Here is a 23691-nt window from a genome sequence, read left to right on the forward strand (position 1 = left end):
AGTCTTCTCAAGGTTAAACATTCCCAATTGCTTCAACTCACCTTCCAATATAATGATTTGGAAGCTATTCACTTTCATAATTGCTATTCTTTGGACACTTCCCAGTTTATCCAGGGCCTTCCTAAAATATGGCATCCAAAATTGAATACATTCCTCCAGGTATGTCCTGACCAGGTCAAAGGGCAGTGGGCACATCCACTTCTATCACTATATGACTGTTAAATTCCTTCTATCAGTGCACAACTCCTCTACAACTTAGGAGATGATCTTTGAGAGATGCTGTTACCAAAAAGTTACCAAGCCACCTTGTGATGAGGCTCCTTAAACACAGCTAGATAGGTCCCTGACTCTCAGACAGAGTTACTTAGGGGCCATTTCATTTCATTAAGACTTGCCATAGCTTGTGTTCTTCTCGTGCGGCTTTTGAGAATCCAGGGTCATTTCCATGCAAGGTATCAGATGATAATTTATATAGAGGGCAATACCTAAACGTAAATTAGTTAGACCTTTCCCTGTGGAGACCTCCAGGCAAAGTTCAGTGATACCTTGCCCATCCCCCTCCCCATCTACTGCCATTTCAAAGGGCAAATTCACAGGATATCAAAAAGGTAATCCAAAATCAAAATCAGTAGCAGGACAAGTCATTCATAGGAGAGGGTAATTCAACTGAATAAAACTGAATTTGACATTGACCAAGCATCCATTAAGGGCAGTGCTTTATATTAGGCACTGGGGACAGAAAGACAAAAAATGAAAAACTCTCTCTGCCTTCAAAGAACTCAGATTCCAAAGGAATGTAGAAGAGGGCAAATCTGGACATGCCGAATTCATACAAAGCAGTCGGCTCTCTACTGAAAGAAGAGCAAGGGATGGTTAGGGTCAGGTTCCTTAGTGCCCTCACACTGCCAAGACAGGTGTACCAGGCCTGCTTTTACCCAGTGTCTGAAGGTGAAATTTTGCCACTTGTCTAGCACTCCAGGCACATACCAAGTTGGGGAACCATTCTAGAATTGTTCTGATCAGAACTTCGATATGAAAGGATTAACTGCAGTAGGTCCACATATGTTAGCACAATCAGGAGAGACTCTCAGATAGTTGCCAGGGGCTGATGGACTGCACGGCTGATTAGTTTGGTTAAAAGTTATGGTCCAAAATGATTCTGGGGAGCTTCTACTGCATAGCATGTCAAGATCATTCGAACACTTTTGGTTGTAAGAGAAAGATGAAAGCCCTCTCAAGCTTTTATTATTTTCAGAATCAGAGAATCGCAGAGTTGAAAGCAACTAGAAGACATCTATTTCAACCCAGACCTGAAAAAGAATTCCTCTCTGCAATACACCCAACAAGTGATCAAACCCGGTCTTTGAAGGCCTCTGACGAGGGGGAACTAACCTCCCACTTCCAAGGGTGACCCGTTTGATTTCAGGCTAGTTCTAATTGTCAGGTAGTTGTTTGTTTGTTCTTTTCCTGACCTCAAACCTACATCTGCCTCTTTGCAACTTCCACTCATTGCTCCTAGATGTCCTCTGGGGCTAAAGAGAACAAGTTTAATCCCTCTTTCATACAAGAGCCCTTCAAATACTTAAAGACAGCCATCATGATTCCTAAGACTTCTCTTCTCCAGGCTAAACATCCCCAGAGTCCCTTCAACTAATTCTCCAATGGCACAATCTTACGGCCCTTCACTACCCTGTTACTCTCCTTTGGATGTTTTCCAGCTTCCTAAAATGTGGCATCTAGAACCAAACACAACCTACAACATAGCCTGGCCAGGACCAGGTACAGTGCGAATATCATCGAACTGCTACCAGACCGTAGGCACCTCTCGGTGAGGCCTGAGATCACATTAGTTTTCTTGGCTGACACAAACCATGGTGAAATTGCTCTTTAGAAAAGTCCTCCCCATTTCCCCACTGGGGAATGGTTTGTCTTTGTGTCTACAGAAGTTCATCTGGGAGCCCTCCCAATTCTTTCTGGGCTGACTTCTCCTGCAGAACTTTACTCTATCAATGGTGACCTACCTCTCCTTTCCCTGAACCTTCTGAAATCCTATTCTCTTAAGATGCAGGCTTCATGGCAGACTTCATGTATACCTGGCTTTCCTTGACCTTTCTGCTTTCCCTTCCTTTGCCCAAAGGAATAAAAAAGAAGTTATTAATTAGATGACTCTGTGTGTGTGTGTGCTGGGGGGGAGGGATAAAGGTATTTCAGTGACTACAAACGAGTATTTACTGCACTAGAATCAGCCTTTGAATATAGTCAGATATTATTGATCCCTCTCTGACTAATCAAAGAAAATAACAATTAAATCATAATTTATATTGATAATGGCTATGCTCTCATCTTGCTTCTCTAGTAGGCACTGTTCTACTGTCAATTCGTAGAAATATGAAGTGGTTTGTGCTTTACTGTACAAACCTTTGTTCACACTCCACAGAATAAGCCAGTAGAAAATAACTGAATATACCTTTATCTTTGGAATTTGTACCTTATATGATGCTACTGCACTTCACCATACAAGATGCTGAAAAAGCTTTGCAAGACATTATTCTTAACATCACTGAAATGCTTTCTGTAGCTGACAGGATTTAAGAGTAACCAATAAGAGACCAGCTATAATAGAGCAATATACCACTAGAATGACAGTGATAACATCCTTCTTTTGCTTTCTATTACTGAACTGGACATTAAAGGCTCTGGAAGAGTACCAAGGATATTTAAAGCTAATGAATAAACGATTCATTTGACATTTCTGCAGAGTAGGAAAGTTCACTTTCCTTACAGAATATTTTGTCTTCAAATCTAAAGCTTTCTGTTGTGCTTAAGTCACTTAATATTTTTTGTTCAGTCATTTTTCAGTCATGTCCGACTCTCTGTGATCCTATTTTGGGGTCTTCTTGGCAGAGATACGGCAGTGGTTTGCCATTTCCTTCTCCAGCTCATTTTACAGGTGAGGAAACTGAGGCATATAGGATGAGGTACCCAGAGTCACACAGCTATTAAGCATCTGAGGCCAGATTTGAACTCAGGAAGATAAGCCTTCCTGACCCAAGGGTGGGCACTCTATTCACTGCAGCACCATCTAGCAGACCCTCACTTAAAGTAGTCACTTTTAATTCAGGAAGATTGTTCATTTAGCTTATGAAAATACCTATGCCATTTTTCCTCTCCTTCCCCCATATTAGCTCACTTCTGTGATTATGATCTCAGAAGGGCTAGGAGTTAAAATGCAACTCTACACCATACCTGGCACCAGCTTCTTGACCATACCTGGCACCAGCTTCTTGTCACAGGTTTGATGGCAGAGAAGGTTAAACTACTGGCTAAATTAAAGTTCTTAGATAATCCATTGATTTTATTTATTCACGTACCTTTCTGCTAAGTACCATGGAAAATCCCTTTGAAATAAAAAACCCTAAAATCATACAAGAAACGGTTATGGTCATCTGGTTCAACCCCTTGATTTCTGGATGAAGAAACTGAGGCCCAGGGAAGGTAAAGTCACTTGGCCAGGGTCAAACAGCTAGTTAGTGAGAAAGTCAGAGGCAGAACTCAATTCTCTTGACTTCTAGTCCTGTATTCTCTCCACTAAAGCCACCTGACTATAAAAACATCTGGACGAACATCATAAACATAAAATAAAAGTAGGGTATCTTTACCTCTTTTAACCGTTGTTGTTCACAGTTGCACAGAAAAGTCCCAAAAAGACAACTGTAAAGGTGATCCAAGATGGTAATCAAGAAGAGTTCATTGAATTCAAATGCTGAAGGAAACTTAAAAGAGGAGGAAACATCCGGTTTAGATTGCAAGCACACAACCTAAAACACAACCCTATCAACTCTAAAACATGCTCAGCCATAGTTTAGCATCTGACCAAAGGTGAACAGATGGTGCCTATTTGGTGAGAAAGGAAGCCCTTTGTCCACTCAGCTCTGTTGGCTTTTGACAATTTCAACAAAGAATTGGAAAGTAGGTTAGGGCTTGCTGATAACTTTAAACAAAGAAAAGGTTCAGAGCACAAAGAGATTTTGTTTAAAACCTCCCAGGCAATAGTGAATTGCATTAGTCAGTGTGGTGATAGTGCACTTGGCCAACCTGCTGCTGCTTGAAGTCACGGGCTGGTACAGTGCTCGATGGCCTTGACACTGAAGTCGGGCTCCAACATTTATTTTTGCCGCTACCGCTTTTTATTACTGCTTGCTTTATGGGGGTCTGAGTAAGTTCTTACCTACCCCCACTCTCCTGCAGCTGGGTGTTTGAACAGCCTGGCAACCAGTGTTTTTGTGTTACCTAGACACACAAAGATCATGGCAGGTGGAAAAAGGGTCCTCAGAGGTCAGCTAGCCTGACCCATTTCTCAACAGGAATCCTCTCAGTGGTATCTCAGACAAGAGGTTCACCAACCTCTGCTCAAAGACCTCCAGGGATAATATGTTGTGACTCATAGTAACACACAAAGTAAGACGCACAACAACTACCATCTGATTGGGGTTTCACTATTGCGGAGATGGCAGAATCAGACTTCCCTACCTAAAGAGGTGACATTTGAAGAAACGTGTCCTTTAGGTAATTTTTGGAGGCCACGTTGCCTTGCTCTGAGGTTGAAGACCTGCTGTTTCCCCTTTTCGTGGGCCAATATCCTTTGGATCCTGGCCTGCACCTTTTCTGCGGTGTTACTGACTACTCAGGCACCTGTAATTAATTCTGTGGCACTCTGAAAACACCCTTTAGTGATATAAAGAAATAGTAATGAAGTTAAAACAATGGGAGGGGGAGTCCCAGCAGCTGATCATTGTTGCTCTGCTCTCTTCCCCTCAAAAGATGCTTGATGTTTATTTAAAAGCACCTGACAACAACATTCACTATCTTTTCAAGGATTAAACAAGACCCCAAGTCAGAAGTTTATATTGCATTTGTGTACATTAGTAAAGTTCAGTTTTCCTGACTCTCTGTAGCACTTAACTGAAAAGCAAAGACCCTGTGGCAGAAAGGCTCGGGGGCTGGCCTGGGGTCAGGAAGAGCTGGCTTCAAGTCCTGAGTCTGGAGGGTCCTGGCTGTGCGACCCTTGGGAGGTCACTGAACCTCTCGGGGCTCCAGACAACCTCCAAGATCCTAAGCTCCTGCTCTGCAGCTTAGGATCTTGGAAAGAAAATCACATTTTCTTTTCATCATTAGCGTGCATCTTAACTTGCATAATTCATTTGACAGATTATTCAATAGCCAATTAAATATATACATAAAATTTAAGAAGCAGATGCTCCTATTACTCCATGGTGTGCCCAAAGTCTTGGTGCAGTTTTAAGCTTTAAGAGAGTAAAAACAGTCTTAATTGAAATATTTTCATACAGGGCTTCTGGATTTAAAAATCAGCTAACAATGATTTTTAAAAATTAATTATATTCTTATTGCAACTATATTAAGGACAAATGAACGTGTGCAAAACCAATACAATCAACGTAGAGTTGTCCATTCTTTGTCCATCACTGGTCTGAAGAAGTCACAGGAAAACCTGGCCCTGGATCACCCTCCAGCACCTGAATCTGCAGTTAACTGGATTTTCTTCATGCTGGTGTCTAGCACTAATGGAGATGTTCTTTACACTAATCCTGAGCTGCAGATGCTGGCATGTTACAAATAAAAGCGTGGCCAGGAGATGGGGTGGGGTGGGGGGGTTTAAAAGAGAAACATAGAGTGAGGGAGAGAGAGAGAAGGACCCTAAAGAGCATCTCCTCCAAGTTCTGGGGCTTCTGAATGCTCTGAATTTTGAGGCCTTTTTTGGTCTCCTCTTGTTGCTGTCATCCTGCCTACGGGTTTTCCTCCTTCTTATTCCTGCTGCTCTTCTGATGTGTCATTTATAGCACGTAAGCTGGGAATCAAACAACTCAGTCCGTTCGAATAGTACATAAAGAAAGAGTAAACTGGTTCTGAGGGAAGCATTTGTCTTATAAACAAAGCCCATGAAGGATGTGAAATGGATTTTGCTTCTTCCGAGGAAAATCTCTTTGCTTACTTCTGAGTTCTGGGCCATATTACAAATTAGGTTGCCAGAGAAGTGACCTCAGGATAAGTGAGTTTGTCCCATAATTTTATTACTTTTAGTTTTTATGGCAATAATTCAGGGGAGGGATTTCCATGTATTTGTATGAGCAGAGGCTTGGGCCATAAAGAAGGTTAGAAGACAACCTGATGGTGCAGAAGTGGTTGGGGACATCACTGGGAAATGCACATGTGCCTTTTAATTTAGCAATATCACTACTGAGCATACACTCCAAAGAGGTCAAGGACAGAAGGAAAAGACACATACATACAAAAATGTTTATAGAAGCACTTTTTGTGGTAGCAAAGAACTGAAAACAATGTAGTAGTCTACCAATTGGGGAATGGCTGAGGAAACTGTGGCATGTGAATGTGATGGAAGATTGTGGTGCTTCTAAATGAATATGAAGAATCTGGAGTCTTGGGAAGCCTTGTATGAAACTGAAGCAAAGTGAAGTTAGTAGAACCAGAAAGACAGTTCACAAGAAACCACAACATGAAGGAAAACAACTTAGAAAGACGAACAATTGATCAAAGTCATAAGCAGTTATGACTCTAGAAGAATGATAATAAAACAGATCCCCCACCTGTTGGCAGAAAAGGTATAGAGAGAGGACAATACACATTCTCAGAGAGCGCTCTGCTGAAATACAATCAAACTGAGTGAAACAGGATCAAAAAACCCCAATCTTTCCATCAACGAATACATAGAGATCATCTTAACTCTACCGGGGAACTTCACTGAAAAGATAGCTAATCTTCAACCTCATTATAAAATATCTCAATCAAAAGACCACACATATTTGCATGATACTTTCTAAAGTCTCTTACCTGTTTTGTCATTTGCCAGACACAATCAATAAACTGCAGAAATATAGGAGATCTATCAGCATCTGCATGGTTGTCATCACCATGGCCTACTCTCTTTTAAAAAGAAAAAGAAAAAAACAAGCTACATATATATATATATACACACACACATATTAGGATGTATAATGGAAGTAACTTTTTTCTTATTTGGGGACTTTTCCAGTCTCTCTATTATGTCCTAGGATGTTGATGTTTTGTCATTTCCTTTCACACAAATGAGGTAATTAAAGAAATATGCATATGATCAACAAGCTTATATGATTTAAAAAATGTTTGTAAGGCCGGCCACCTGCAAAGGACATACATAGAGGTCCTTCATCTACATCGACTATAAATTGGCAACTGATTACATAAACACAAAGTAACTATTCGAAAAACTTTTAAAAGCTCCTTCTTTTCTCGATAGTACTGACAATCTGGGAGAGACCCACAATCGCTTTGCTTTTCACTAAAAGACAAAATGTCACCTTTGAGTTCACTCCGAAGCAAAGCCCGGTGCAGACTCACTACAAAGAGCTAGCGGGTTCCTGGATATTTGTTTAGAAGTCTGCTATAACTGCAATGAGGACACAGAAGGAAGGTATAAAAACATCCCATCAGAAACACTATGAATTTTGCATTTCATGTTATTCTACTATAGTAACCCACCATTCCTAGTATAGAACAGGAAATATATTGAAGATGATGACATCACAGCTAACTAGTAACCAAGTGATCTCAGCTCACCAGTGCAAACCTGTGCCCAAAGCTTGTCCACTCTTTTTCTACAAGGGCCTCAAATCCTTGAATGGTGCGGTAATAGCTGTCCAACATCAGCATAGCCAGAGACGTGAGCTGTGCAGTTCGATCCCAGCCATCACTACAATGTATCACCACAGAAGTTTTTCCAGATTCTATTTTGTCAGCAATTCTTACTGCTCCAGCAAGAAGCATCTTCAGAAAAGAAAGCAGACACTTTTAACACCTTTTAATAAAAAAAAAATGTTTCACGTCCATGTTAATAGGAATGCAGGCATTCCAAACCTTCTCTTCACTCCTCAAGCCATTTTCATCATCCCCTTCTCCAATTCTTCTAAACACAGAACTTCACCTAATATTTCACTGAAAGAACTGCGTTCATTTGTTTGAATTCCTTTTTCTCTCTAATTCCAGACTTTAAATCACCTGACCATCCCTATTCTTGCCTCCTTTTCTCCTGTCTCAGGGGATGCGGCGGCCCTTCTCACTTAATTAGCTGTCTGACCTTGGATAAAGCACTCAACCAAACTCTCTAAGCATATATACTTGCCCGTAAAACAGGCATAATAGTACCTACCCTCACAGGGTTACTTTGAGGATCAAATGAGGTAATGTAACGTAAAGCAAACCTTAAAATATTAAGTGTGAGCCGCCATCATTATTATGATTCTCTTTGCCTCTCTACTTGTGCCCTTGAGCTGATTCTCTTTTATCTTAATCATTCCCCTTTCTCTGAATTTTCAACCTCTAATCCTTCTCTGATACCCGCCTGCAAAAGAAGTGTCAGTAGTCACTTCTTGCTTTTAGAATAAAATAGCTCCTGTTTGGCCTTTAAAGCCTTTCCCAATCTGGCTCCTGCCAAGGCTTCCAGACTGATTCAACATTACTCCTCCTCTCCTACTCTATGCTCCTACTTTGCAGGTTCCATGTCGCTGAACTCGTAGCTCCCTTCAAGGCTCAGCTGAGTTAGTAACTCCTTCAAGTGGCCTCTTTTGATCCCTCCCCACTGTTTTTTATTATTTCTGTCCTGCAGTTCTATATCTCTAAACATGCTCTAACCCCTCAAAAGAATATAAGGGTACAGGGTAGGGGTGGAGAATCTGTGGCCTCAGGGCCACATGTGGCCCTCTAGGTCTTCAAGCGTGGCCCTTTGACTTAATAAAAGGATTTGTTCTATGAAGTTTGGATTCGGTCAAAAGGTCATGCTTAAGGACCTAGAGGGCCACATGTGACTTCGAGGCCTGCAGGCCCAGGGTGTAGGGCCTGTCTCACTTTGGTATCAGTATCCCCACAGCACTTTAAAGTTCGCACAGAGCTTTATATACATTCTCATCTGAGTATCTTGGAAACACTATGATAACATCCCTATTTTACAAACGAGAATATTGAGGCTAACAAAGTAACTTGTCCATGTTCACAAAGCTTTAAAGTGTCAGAGGCTTTCTGAACCCAAGTCTCTCCTGACTCCAATTCCAACACTGTTGACAATGACATGCTGTCTTAGGATGGTTATGTTAGGATAGCATGTCATAAGATATAATTACTAAGAATTCATTATCAATTAAAGAGTAGAGTATCTAGAATCTTAGCACTGTAAGGGAACTTAACGTCACTTAATTTAACCTTTAACCCAATGCATGAACCCGCCCTTCCACATCCCTGACGAGTAGTCAGCCAACTTCTCCATCTGAACATCTTCAGCAAAGGCAGCTGCCTACTCTGCAAGGCAGGCCATTTTAGTTTTGATCAGCTATATGGATGTACTTCCTAATAAAGATAGCGAGCATAAAGCTGACTCCTTGTACTGCTGGCCCATTACTCAGTGGTTTTTCCTACATGATAGTTCTTCAGATCTTTGAAGGTAGCTTACTGTATTCTCCCAGTCCTATCTTCTCCAAGCTTAACACCCCCAGTTCCTTAAACAACCAGCCAAATGAATGCTTCTTGAGGGCAGACACTGCTCATTTCCTCTGTCTGCCTAGCAGCTAGCAAGTGTCTGGCCCAGGGATGGTGCTGGAGAGGATCCCTCAGACATTAACCTACTCTGAAGGTTTTTGTCCTGGCTTATTATTGTCCTTTTTAGAATGAGGTGCCCAGAATTACACATTATAGCTGATGGGTAGCCTGAGACACAAACAGCAGCCGTGCTACTACCTTTCTGATCTGAGACACTAGGCTCCTCATCACAGGGCTCTTCTTGGCAGTCACTGTTGACTCTTTGGTTCAGTATTAAATCCTTGGATCTTTCTCACTCCAAGTGCTGTCTAGCCACATCTCTCCTGTCCTGTCCTTGTACAGCTGATTTTTTTTTAAAATCCAAAATTAAAAGGAATTGACAGACACGCACACATGCGTGCAAGCACGCTTTTTACTTGTTTCCTCAGTGTTCCTTGAGGACAAGCCCCGTTTCCTTTCTGAGTTTGTGTCTCCACAACAGCCAGAGGAGCCTGTTTGTTGGGTAAGCTGGGAGGCATGCTGAGGGAGGAGAGCTTGAATCCTGGTTCAGCTACTTATAATCCAAGTCAAATAACTACTCTAAGTCTCAGTTTCTTAATCTTTAAAACATATGGTGGACTACATGATATATATATCAGGTCACTTTTCACTCTAAATCCATGTTGTCATTTAAGTGACAACATCCCTGTTCTGAAGCACTGCCTCTGAACACCTCTTCCTCCACCCCCAAGGACACATCAAGATTTCTGTTCATAGAAACAGAGGAAAAGAGAGCCCAAGAGATACATTCATCTGTAAGATTAACACCAACCTAAGGCCACACAAAATTTTAACGGCACAGTTTTGAGACGTAAGTTCTTTACCCTTATATATTCCAGCCAATGTGTTGCATCCACGTTGGATAGCCACTTGGCCTCATCAATTGAAGGATAAACAATTTCTTTCAATTTCCGTAATGATTCTCTCATCACATGAATATTATGAATTTCCAAGAATATCAGCTCAGCATTTGGATAGGCACTTTCACTTTCATATCCTCCACCTTTTGCCTGTTTAAAATAAATTAACATGCTGGTAGTTTATCTAGACTTTCTCATTTCTGTACAGAAAAAAATATTCAAACTATTCACAGAAACGACTGGTACCCTACAGTCTCCCAAGGTTTGTTTTAAAACAGTATTGTCAAGTGAACCTTCTTTTTTCAATTCAATAAACATTTATTAAGCTCCTACTATGAGCCAGGCACTGTGCTAAATGCTAGAGATACAAATAAGAAAAAGGGACAGCTTCAGTCCTTAAGGAACTTACAGGCTAATGGGGGAAGACATCACACGAGAGGAAGCTGAAAATTAGAGAAGGCACTAGGGAGTGCTGGGCCCAGGTGGGGCATCTTGTTCCATGGAACAGAAGCCAAACAGAACAGCCTATGGAGAATGGAGTTACCAGAAAGGTTGTGAGCCCTCTATAAAGGAAGGCATTTGGAGGAGTTTCGTACTCCACCCTGTAGCCCTAGAATCAGAGTAGATAGGAGGCTGAGGGAAGTGGGAAGGTATAGCATATCCAAACCTGAGTCATTCTTCACAGTGATGAGATTTCAAATGAACAGCTTATCTTAGCAAGAAGGGGAGGACATGTCCAGTAGAGTGGAAGCCAGGCAGAGCTAGTGATGGAGAACAGACCTTTTTTATGAAGAACCCCATGTTGATAGTGCTAAATCTGTGTTTGGTCTCAGTTTTCCTGACAAAGAAAGGCTAAAGCCATTTGCAAATCCAGGTCAAACTTCAATATGGCAGATGTGTGACACAAAATCTCTTCAGGGTAAAAAGATTTCCAAGCTCCAGCCAATGAAACAGATTTCAAGTAGTTTTGTTTTGTTTTTTTAATTAAAAAAAATTTCAGTACAACAAAATAATCTGGAGAACACTTTGGTTTTTTTTGCAGGGGAACTAAAATATACCTGTATTTTCTAATTATGGACTCCTTTCTATAATATATCTGTGAGAAAGGAGTCTCAAGCAGAAAGACACAGCATCCAAGGGGAACACATGTTTAGAATACAAACTCAATCTACAAAAAGCATGGCTTGAGACCCAGCTGTGCCGTAGCTAGAAAGCATCTATAGATAAGAGCTGGCAGAAGGAAATCTTTGGAAAATAAGCTATGAAGGTCGAAGTTGCACTTTTTTAAAAAAATGCCATTGCCTCAAGCTCATTTCAATGAAATAATTATTTCATTCTTAGGACATTCACACCCTTTCTAGACATGTAATTAGTTGGTACAACAGATGAGATTTCTGCCTATGGAATCACTTTCCCAAAGTGGTAAAGAGGAAAAAAGAAAAAAGAAGCCTTATTCTGTTGCATTAAAAGTACAGATCAGAGACTAGTGTAAATATGGGGTCAAAATCTGCTGGCTGCTCAGAGTGCCTGGTGCCCTAAGAATGGCTCTATCTTTAAGGAGGAGAGAACTCAGTCATTTACAAAGCATACATTTTTCTAAAAGTCTTACTTTGAAATTACATTTCTTAAGCAACTCTAATAACATACCTTGTTAGTATCAGCAACACTGTTTTGTCTGGCATCAAAAATAATAAGTTTATGTGACTGGGCATTAGCGTCCATAATCGTTTGCAAGTATTTTTCATCTTCTTTGCAGCGTTTATCATTTGGGCCCACAAGTGGCTGGCTGCATCGAGTAATTGTTGCCTGACTCTCAGGATGAATCCAGGACAAGACCTAGTTTGTTTGTAAAGGATACGTGTCAGTATAAAGAACTGTAATAAAAGGAATTGTAACTTCCTCCCTTCCATGGACTCTGCAATCCAGTGAAAATAACCCTCTCGGTGCTCCCTTGCACCAACCATTCCACCTCCCAATTCCACCTCCAGTCTTGTCACTAGCTATCCCTGATATCTCTAACTCTCTCCCTCCCTCCTCATCTCTACCTCCTGGCTTCCCTGGCTTTCTTCAAGTCTCACCTACAATAGGACCTTCCAAGTCTTTGTTAATCTTGTTTGCCCTCTGAGACTACCTTCAATTTAGCCTGTGTGTGTGTGTGTGTATGTATGTATGTATGTATGTATGTATGTGCGTGCGTGTGTGTGTGTGTGTGTGTGTGTGTGTGTGTGTGTGTGTGTGTATATATATATATATATATACATACATACACATATATAAAAAATGAGGCAAAGTTTTCTGAGAGGGTGAGGGGAAAACATATGCAGAGAGGTAAAGTGGAGAGTGGGATAGCTGAGTTGATAAGGGAGGTGTGGAAGGATTGTCTAAGTAGCAGCGAGGGCCCAGTTGAAATTGTGTAGCATAAATTTGTAGTGGATCCAGTCAAAATGGTTGTGTGATTTTCTCCACCTACATTTAGCAGTATATGTGTAGGAGTGAAGCCAGTGAATGGCAGGAATGATCCAAGGCTGAAGCTTGGCAGGGTATAATTGGGGATACAAAAAAGGGGTGAGGAACTCAAGAGAGGAGGACAGTGTAAAGTTAAACTGATTCACCAAGAGGTCAAGATGGGGACGAGAGAGAGTGGGCAGAGTAGGAGAGATGACCTGGAAGAGAACTGAGGGGTCAAAGCATTGGAAGTCATAGTGTGGATGAAGAGCAGGTAAGGTAAGGCAGAGAAAGAGGTAGAGAAAGCCAAGAGATTGTGTTTAGGTAAAAGGATGGATATTTCAGAATTCTTGAATACGGAGGTAGTACATTTATGGGTGATGGCAACATCAAGGATATGACCATCTTTGTGTGTGGCTAAGGTGGGGTAGAGGAGTACATCATGGGAAGTGAGTAAGTTCAGGAACTGAGTGGGGTTAGGGTGCTGAAGGGAGAATCATTATGTATGTTAAAGTCCCCTATTATGAAGGTAGGAGTTGAGGAGGGAAGAAAAATTGTAAAGCAGGTACTGAACTTGCTGAGGTTGGAAGGCATGGGACCTGGAGATCTATAGATAACAAGTACCAAGATTTGGTTTGGGTGGTAGATATGAATAACATGGACCTCAGAGGAGGAGGAGAGATTAGTGAGTGATGAAGAGATGAGGAGAACTTGGAAGTGGCAATGGGGGAGCAAGGAGCATTCCAACCCTTTTCCAACTTGACTAATGAGCTGAAGGGAATGAGAGGTGTAGTCAGTACTGGAAAGGGTGGCCAGGGAGGCTATGTCATTGGGGTGGGGGGTGCTAGGCTTCAGTGATTGCTAGAAAATGAAAGGAGTAGGAGAGGAAAAGATTTTAAGATGAAAGGAAGTTTGCTGTGTATGGAACAGACATTGCAGAGGGCACAGTGAAAGGAGAGGGCAGGGAAGGGAATAAGGAATAAAGAAATGGCGGATGGGGGAATAAGGTTGTAGATGATAGGATGTGTGGGTTATGACCAGGTGCGAGACTGTTCATCAAGGATGCTGGAGATCAGATAGGAGGCAAGCACAATGTGAGATGGAAATGGGAGACCACTTTTCATTCCTCTTTTCCTTTCAAAGGCTGGATATTAGGCAAGAGATGAGTGCAGCAGGAGATGGAAGATGAACCAGCACGGTAAGACATGGAAGTCCTGCTCTCCACCAACTGTGTAGCTGGACACAGAAGGTCCAAGGTCAAAGGGAACATTGCTCCTCTTTGCACCAAAGGCTCTCCACATGTTAGGCAGATCAGAAGGCAGACGGCGCCATACGCAGCAGGAGATGGAAGGCGCGAAGTCAGAGCAATGTGTGGCTCCTCTTTTCACCTGGGACTGGAGATCAGGTGGGCACAGGGGAAAGTTGCATTGGGACAGCATATTTTTCCCAACAACATAGACCTTAAACTTAACATGCATGGAATACTCTCCTTTGTCATCTCTGCCTCCTGGTTTCCTTCAAGTTCAAGTTAAAATCCCACCTTGCACAGGAAGCCTTTCCTCTGTTGATTATCTCCAATTTCTCCTCTTATTTGTTTGCATATAATTGTTTTCATGTTGTTTCCCACATTAGAATGTGAGCACTTTGAGAGCAGGGACTATCTTTTACCTTTCTTTGGAACCCCACTCCTTAGCCCAGTGCATGGCACATAACAGGAGCTTAATAAATGCTCCTTGACTGACCACCTCAATAAAAGCTATAAGAAACCGAGGCCCAGAGTGGTAAAGTAACTTACTCAAGGTTACCCATGTAGTAGGGTTACAACTTACTTTTAAAAACAAAACCTACACATGTTATACTTCCTAAAGGTGAAGAGGTAGTTAAAATCAATGTTACATTAAGTCTTAGAGCTAAAAACCTGGAGTAGCTTGAATCAAGTTGGACTAGATGTTCTCTAAGAAAAACCACAAGGTGTGCTAACAACCTCACTAAGACTTTGCTCCCTTTGGACCTCATTAGCTTCTTCTTTTCACTCCTAACTTAAATAATTTTTTTTCCCAAACACTAATATATAGGATCAGATGGGGTCAAAGTGAAAAAGAAGTGTCTATGTCCATTCTATCTAAAACTTATCCAAATGTCTTACTTTTCCCCTTTCTCTCTCATGGACAATGATTTGTAATGATGCTGAAGGCAAACTCAACCTAGCAGTTCACTCTTGGTTGCTATTTTCTTAGTTAAAGGTCTCCCCCTCATGTAATGACACCATATGCTTATGCAGCATTCTACTTAGCAGCTGAGAAAATGTATTTTCTCCAAGATCATCCTTTGACTATCAGCCATAAAAAATTTTAACATTCACACTCACTCTTTCCTATTACTCATTTGCCCCCTTTTCTATTATTTTCTGAGAGTATCACCTTCTGGACAGTCTATCTGGCAAGCAACGAAAATCACCTTCATACATACAGCGGCTACCAACCACCGTAATGTTGCATATTATAATTGTGATATAATAGAGCCATAAAACAATTGTTAAGAAATAAAGGTATGTTAATGAACTGAAGCTCATTTTCTGACTTTCTCATTTGTTCGACAACTCGCCTATATCCGCTCCCCTGACTATTCAACCACATTTGTCAATTTTCACAGGGAATATGGATTCATAAGCTAATAAGCCTTTATGTTTACTTACTGGAACTCGGCCTTTTGCTCTAAATGCTGCTACCTTGGTGAGGTCATCATCTTTCACACTAGTTGGCACGACAATAATAGCAGGATATGTATCACAAAGCTCATAGCTATTGTTTATTTTGGATATCTTCCAGCTCTCATTTGGTAAACCCTAGGGGTTATTAGGGAAAAAAGCAAGAAGCATTCAACACAAACCACATTAGTCTCTTCTTCTCAATGTAAACCTATCGGGGCAGCTAGGTGGCACAGTGGATAGAGCACTGGCCCTGGATTCAGGAGGACCTGAGTTCAAATCTGGCCTCAGACACATAACACTCACTAGCTGTGTGACTGGGCAAGTCACTTAACCCCATTGCCTAACACCCCCCCCCCAAAAAGAAGAATCAACGTAAACCTATCAACATCTTGCTTATCATCATTATTTTAAAGTTTAATACTATTAATAATTTTTATTTCATATAATCCATTTTAAACCAACCTAAGATCTTAATTAAATGAAAGAATTTCTAAGCCATACAGAATTAAATTATACCATAATCTACATTTCTTAGTCTACACAAAAAATGCTAAACTAATAACATAAGATGGAACAAAAGGTTGTAAGGATAAAATGTAATCAGTTGTATACATTTTCTGCATATCCATTTGTATGCCTTTAAAATACGAACTTTTATTTTAGACACATATACATGGAAATCACTTTAGAAAGTCACTGTGAGGAAAGGGGGAGGGGCCCTGCATCTGGACTGAATTATCTATGCTAAAATCCAAAAACTTAATTTGTCTTTAGTTTGTATCTTCACTTATGAACCCTTGAATGACAAAAAACTTTCACAGATTTGAGTTCAAAATTGTCTTTCTTAATCTACCTCACTCTGTGGCAAAAGGAGTGGTAAGTAGGGTATATCAATAGATGGGTATAAAAAGGCAAAGCTAAGAAACTAGACTATCTAAAACTGATTATTCACATCCTGAATACAGTTGATAACATCTTATAAAATATTTTCTCCCAAAAAAAGTATAAACAATTGTTTTCAGTTTAAAAAAAAAAATATATATATATATATATATATATTTATTACCTGTCTCTTATATTCAGATACTGGATCATAAACTTTCCAGCCATTAGATGGAAACTTTTCTTTATAGTTGAATGCAAATAAAGCCTGAATCAAAAAAACACAAATGTTTCTGTTTTTCCATACTGCCAGACACCCCATCTTAAAAATTTTCATTGTGATAAAGACTAGATTTACTAAAATTCCAAATTTAAATGTATAGAGTTTGAAGTAATAAATTGGTAACCTTACTCAAATAATGTAGTACTGATACATTTCGAGTATTCTAAGAGAAGAGAAAATTGACCTTATTATGTGTCAAAAGTCAAAGTAGCAAGCAAAAGTAAGGCTGGAGGATTCTAGAATACTGGATTCCTAAATCCCCACCAAAAAGAGTATAAGATTGCCAACTTAGATATACTCACTTGCCCATTGGAAAGGGGAAAGGCATATCTGTTGAGATTTTCAAATATCCCCAGCTTACTCTGTTCTTCTTGTTTATAGGCAAGTCGTAAGTTTCTCATATCCTGGTAATCACCCAAATGCATACTTCATTAGACAAATATAAAAAAAGCAGTTATAAACAGTTCTCAAACTGATATTTGACACTAAAAGTACATGAAGTTTCTACTTAACCCACAGAATGAAAGTCTCAAGTACAGCTTAATGAGAATTCAACAGCCAAGATATTAAACACAATTTTAAAAATATTTTTAATTTGTGGGATTTTTAAGAGATACCTTATCGATCTTCCAAATAAGCTTTTTTATGATAAAGTGTTGCCCTGCAAATAAAATCCTTCCTTTACTTCACTCTATGTACTCCACTCCTTGCTGTTTCTTACATATAACCCTCCATCTCCTGACTGTGTTCCTATTCATTTGCCCTCTTCCAGGCCTGGAATGCTCTACTTCCTCACCTCCTCCTCTTGGTTTTTTCCTGGCCTCCAAGTCTCAACTCAAATCTCACCCTCTGCAAAAAGCCTTTCCCAGTCTTCCTTAATCTCAGTGCCTTCCCCTTGAGACAATTTATTCTCTAGGTATCTTTTTTTGGGTGTGTAGCTGTTCCCATTTTATCTCCTCCTCTAGACTGGGAACTCTTTGAGAGCAGGAACTGTTTGGGGTTTTGCCCTTCTTTGTATTCCCAATAGTTAGCATGGTCTCTGACACATAGTAGGTGCTTAATAAATGCTAGTTGATGCATCTTATTCTAGAGAAAAAAATGTTCTCATCTGCACACTCCTTTATTTCTTTAGGCCTGAACTACGTGTTTTTGGGACTTAGGATATAGGACAATACTAACTTGTATAAGGCCTCTATTAATGAATAAATGAATAAATAAAAAGGTTTAGGTGAGTGTGTTATTGTGAAAGTATGAATCATGAAGCAATCTTAGAAATGTCATTTAACATTGGTAAATGAAAACCACTAGTATCTCTCAGCTTCCCAAGACAATAAAGAGGCTTCATTCATTTAATATTTCATCATATCATACCTTGCAAACAATCTCTATGCCACAAGAGTTATCTCCATGACTCTGTACTCCAATCTTTTCAACTCTGCTTATCACTCCAAGGGGAACGTCAAGGATAAAATGTGGATCCTAAAATTTCCAAATGAAGATAAATGCATTTCAATGTCAGTCAAGAGAATTTTCCATTTAAAATTTCCACTGAGTGAAAGATGTTTTTACTTCCATCTCTCTTTGACTTGGTTAGGGAGTACTAGTATGCCATACCCATGACTTAGCACTCATTTCTCCCCATTTTAGCCAATTTTATTTGAAATTAGTGGAAGTCCTAGCAGTTGCAATGAGAAAAATATTAGAAGGATTGACATTGGAAATAAAGTGGTCAAAGCATCATTATGTGCATATGATATGATAGTAAGTCTAAAAAAGTCTTACTTCAACCAAAAAAATAGCAACAATAAAGGACTTCAGCAAAGACTCAAAATAGATTACTGCAAAGAAATTTATTTGTATGCTTACATATCAGCAATGAAGATCAAGTAGTCGTCATAAAAGTAAATTCCATTTGTTATAACAATAAAAATGGTCAAATATTTGAAAATTAACCTACCTACAAAAACTCAGGACCTTTATAAGGATAACTACAAAACCATAATGAACAAAATAAGGTACTAAAATAACTGGAAAGACATTCGATGGCCACAAATTAGTCAGAACTATCACATCAGATCCGTGATCTCAATTTGGGAGTTCCCTCCAACAACACATCCACACCTGGGTCAGAATAATCTAACTAAATTGCCCACACTCCTCAAATTCTTTGAATACTCAATTCAATACCAAACAAAATAGCAAGTAGTTTTTAAAGTTTTAGGTGAAAAGAAATCCATTAACAAAACAGAACCAGACATCAAACCAAAAGCATACAAAATATTGGTGTTTAGTAAAATACAGGGGGGGAAAAAACCTGGTATGTAGGAAAACTGGATAGCAATTTGGTGGGAAAAGGATTTAGACCCACCCCATACCTCACATATTTCAGTGAATTCTAGATGGGTGACAAACATGAAAACAAAATAATGTACTTGTCTCAACTGAAAAGGGGATACGACTTTTTTTCTAGTCAACAAATAGAAGCAATTATTAGGGAAAAGATAAGTGTATTTACTACACTAAAATAAAAAAAAGTTTCACATAGCAATAGGTAATAGATTTAAGAGGAAAAATGACAATTAGGAAAAATATTTATGGCAAACATGACAGATAAAATTCTATCAATAAAAGGAATTGTTAAAAATTTACATAGGGTAACTTACATAGTGTATATGGTCAGAGATTATGAGCAATGTTCTAAGAAGGAAACATGAATTGCTAATAATCACTTAAAAAAATTAATTAAAACCTGAAGAGATACAAATGACAACTTCCAGGTACTCTGTATCCACCAAATTAACAAAAATATTTTAAAATGAAACTGAATTTTAGCAAAGTGGTGGAATAACAGGCCCATATACCTGTACTAATCAGACTACCTGGGCAAGGTAGTGCATATTTGTAATCCCTGTTACTGGGGAGGCTGAGATAGGTAGACAGGTATATCTCTTGAGCTCTGTAGTTCCGAGCTGTGGTGGGCTAAACTGATCAGATGGCTACACCAAGTCCAGCAACAATATGGTGAGCCCCTGGGTGGTACAGAAGGATGACACCCGGCTGCCTAAAGAGGGGAACTGGCCCAGGTCAGAAATGGAGCAGGTTAAAGCTCCCATGCCAATCAGCAGTGACACTGGGCCTGTGAGTTCCCAATGCACTTCTAGCCTTGGTGAGGTACAGAGACTTGGTCTCAAAAAATAATAATAATAATAATCATAACCTTTGTCCCAATACTCCATGGTTGGGAATATATCCTAAAAATGTTACTGAAACAAAAAAATAGTTATCTATTCAAAGATGTTCAGGTAAGCATTATTTATTATATACTAATAGGCAAAAAACTTTTTGGAAGCAACCTAAACATCTAGTAAGAGGCAAATCATTAAATAAACTGGGGTTCATTAATTAATGCCATAGAAATCCAATGCAACTAAGTTTAACAAGTATAAAAAACAAAAAGAGTCTGGAAAGGCCTTTACAAAATAATGAAAACTAAAAAAAGCAGAGCCAAATGATTATATGCCATGACCAGGTAAAAGTGAAGATGAAAGAATGGACAAAGTACCCTAATGGAGGCTTTGAGGGAGTGACTGAAAAGTTATGACATTTTATATACTCAAATTAATTTATGGAATGTAATTATGGATTAAGTTTATAAAAATTTTAAAGACAGTGCTACTTTCCCTTTCTCTCTAGAATTTAAAATTTGAATGTAATTACACATTTCTTAAAACTTACCCTTTCTACATTTTTGAAGTACATCTTGAAGTCAGTCACTGTCAGCGTTCCACTAACTGCTCCCATAAATGGACAGATATACATGACATCCTTAACTAAAAGAAAGAAACTTAAAATAGCATCTATCGTTGGAGACATTTATGCTTCAATAAATTTTACCATCCTCAACAACAAAATCAATACTTATGGTTTCAGCTTTATGAAAATTCATAGTTCTATAATATTACATGACATAATGGAAATAGTTGCCTCAACAGGTGTAGTGTTGCAGTATGTACTTCAATAATGGAAGTCTTCTAGTGGTGGCTTGTAAAAAAATGCTTCCAGTTGGACTAAGTGACCTTGGAAGTCCACTACCTACATATGATCTGCTGCCAAATCCTATTGAATTTACCTTTGTAACATCTCTCAAATACGCCGCCTTCTTTCCTCTGATACTGCCACCACCCTGGTGCAGGTCCTCATCTTTTCACTCCTGGACTACTCAAATAGCCTGTAGCTTGGTCTGCTTGCCACAAGTCTCTCCCCACTCCAATCCATCCTCCACTCAGCTGCCAAAGTGATTTTCCTAAAGCAGAGATCTGACAGTGTCACCCTACTCAAACTCCAGTGGCTCCCTATCACCTCTAGGATCAAATAGGAAATCCTACGTGGCATTCAAAGCACTTCCTACACCTTCCAAGTACTCTTAGATCCACCGACACCGGTGAACCTTGAAGTTCTTCAAACAAGACACTCCCATCTCTCAACTCCGGCCATTTTCACTAAGCGTTCCTCACACATGGAATGCTCTCCCTTCTCATCTCCATCCTCTGGCTTCCTTCAAGCCCCAGCTAAAATCCCACCTTGTACAGAAAGCTTTTCCTAATCCCTCTTAATTCTAGTGCTATCCCTCTGTTGATTATTTCCTAGTTATCCCGTGTACAGTTTGTTTGCAATTTGTCTCCCCTACTAGACTTTGAGTTCCTTGAAGGCCGGGACCCCCTTTTGCCTATCTTTGTATCCTCAGCACTGAGCAAAGCATCTGGCACACAGCAGACATTTAAGAGATGTTTACTGAATGTCTCCATGAATAAGAGAGCAATTTCATAGGATCTTATATCTAGAGCTGGAAAGGACCCTAGAGGTCATTGCATCTAATCCCCTTATTTACAGGTGAGTAAACTGAGGCACAGGGTTATGATAAGGGGAGAAGAGGGTGCTCCTAGTAAATGGTTTCTATTTTCTCAATAAAGCACAAGGGGAGATCCTTACGTCTAAGAGCAGGAGGTCAGTGTGGAGAGAAAAGACATCATAGAACACTATAGTAACAATGGCCACAATAACAACACTACAGGTAATTTAGTTTACTTTATAAAACATAATGAAATAAGCCTGTCTGGTCTTCAAGTCCATCCCACAAAACGGTGTCATCCATGCATGTCAGTAAAGTGATATTTCATTTTATGGCTGTCTAGGACTAAGTATGCTGGTGAAATGCAGTAAATGCTATGCTTACCAATAGCTTTGATTGATTCCCCAGGAAAAAGTGGTGCCTCCTCCATTTGGGCCAGCTTGTTTCCATCCCTCAGAGCCTGGCAAGAGAAAAAAAATAAACAGGATTAAACCTCCTCTTCCTTAGTCACACAGGAAGCAGAACAGCGCTCATCCCATTTGTCAAAGCATAGCATCAAAACACAGGACATTACACTGGCTATTTCAATAAGACGTTACAACATGTTGAGACTTCACAGTTACGAATACTTTGAAAAGACAGGCAGACATGAATGATAACTAGGGACAGGGACTGGACCTGTGGTTTCATTAGTATGGGTAACCCCCAGGTGAGGAAACTCCCTCTACCAATGCAAGCTGGCATCTCCTCTGCAACTTGTAATCTTAGCTGACCACTCAAAGAGAAATGACTTCCTCAGGGCCACACAATGTACATATGTGTGTTTGTATTTGCGTGTGTGTGTGTGTGTGTGTGTGTGTGTGTGTGTGTGTGTGTGTGTGTAAGGCAGGACTTGAACCCATGTTTTTCTTGCTTCAAAGTTGGCTGTCTAATCAACTATGCCATGCTCCATGCTGCCTCTGTGATGAACAAGACAGTCAAGGAAGTTATATGCATGATTTGATAGGGCAGAAATTAAAAAATTGATCTATTTTTCTGTAACATTAAATGGGAAATTTAAAATAATTGTTTAGCCAAAACAAATTTGATGGAGTTTCCAAGCAATTCATAAAAGATTTCAACATATTTCATTAGGGTTCCATTTTTAAAGCAACCTAAACTATTTCATACTCTCTGTGATCGTTCCCCTCCAAAACCACAAAATATAGGGAAGAAATGCCAACTACAGCCTCAATTCCATGCTCAATAGTCAAAAGAAATGTTTCTTTGCTGCAGAGGCAGATAAAGTTATAAAGTTCTAACAAAATCTACAGCTTAGAAATAATCTTTTCAACTATCCCAGTACACTAAGTTTCCATTTTTCTTTCAGTCTTGTTTTTACTTCTTTTCCTCAAAGGCAATTCTTAGGTGTTTCTACTGTTAAGAAAGTGACGAGCCCTTCAATACCTAGAAGTATTTAGGTAACAATTCATAGAACCCACTTTCCTCTCAGCTATCAGTAGACATAAAAGGTGTAATTCAAAAATGTGAAATAAATTTTTTAAGTATCGTAAAAGGAGGAGCTTGTATGAACACTTTTCAACATGTTAGTTTTGAAGAACACCAAGAAATATCCAGAGTTTCCCACCAGACACATGTGCTAATAAAATTTTGATTTCTGCAACTGATGTCATGAACTGGTAATTGATTTTATACTCCAGTAATAGAGAAAGTTATTTTAATCAAATATTTAATTTTAAACTACTCTGAAATATTTTACATTATTAAACTAAATTAAGTCACTCAATATCACTGCATAAATGTGTTAAGAATAAATGTGGAGTGCTTGCTTAAATACAATTATTAACAAGTATTGCTTATAGAGCAAAAGTGAGTTCAGCTTTATTGAACTACAACCTTTCAGGGGGCTGTGAATAACTTTTAAGGCTGAACTACACTGTAGGTCACACCAAAATGTGACAGGACAGATGCTTAAAAGCCATTTCTGTATATAAAAGGACACCATGAGGAAATACAGTAGATG

The 23691-nt window shown here is 39.5% G+C and overlaps 1 protein-coding gene across 5 annotated transcripts in view; it reads right to left on the reverse strand.

Moving 5' to 3' along the window:
• MTMR1 (myotubularin related protein 1) overlaps window positions 1-23691 on the reverse strand; it is a 57851-nt gene that overhangs the window by 17452 nt on the left and 16708 nt on the right. For all 5 annotated transcript variants that reach the window (XM_020975053.2, XM_020975050.2, XM_020975049.2 and 2 more), the window contains 11 exons: window positions 22053-22128; window positions 20555-20649; window positions 18191-18298; window positions 17122-17223; window positions 16721-16804; window positions 15640-15789; window positions 12147-12335; window positions 10464-10649; window positions 7633-7839; window positions 6868-6960; window positions 3660-3773 (listed from right to left, as the gene is read on the reverse strand). In XM_020975053.2, coding sequence (XP_020830712.1) covers window positions 3660-3773; window positions 6868-6960; window positions 7633-7839; window positions 10464-10649; window positions 12147-12335; window positions 15640-15789; window positions 16721-16804; window positions 17122-17223; window positions 18191-18298; window positions 20555-20649; window positions 22053-22128 — 1404 coding nt within the window. The remainder of the gene's footprint in view (window positions 1-3659; window positions 3774-6867; window positions 6961-7632; window positions 7840-10463; window positions 10650-12146; window positions 12336-15639; window positions 15790-16720; window positions 16805-17121; window positions 17224-18190; window positions 18299-20554; window positions 20650-22052; window positions 22129-23691) is intronic.

The sequence above is a fragment of the Phascolarctos cinereus genome, unplaced genomic scaffold, assembly GCF_003287225.1.
Source record: "Phascolarctos cinereus isolate Bilbo 61053 unplaced genomic scaffold, phaCin_HiC Scaffold_8;HRSCAF=390, whole genome shotgun sequence".
In the NCBI taxonomy this organism is placed as follows: Eukaryota; Metazoa; Chordata; class Mammalia; order Diprotodontia; family Phascolarctidae; genus Phascolarctos; species Phascolarctos cinereus.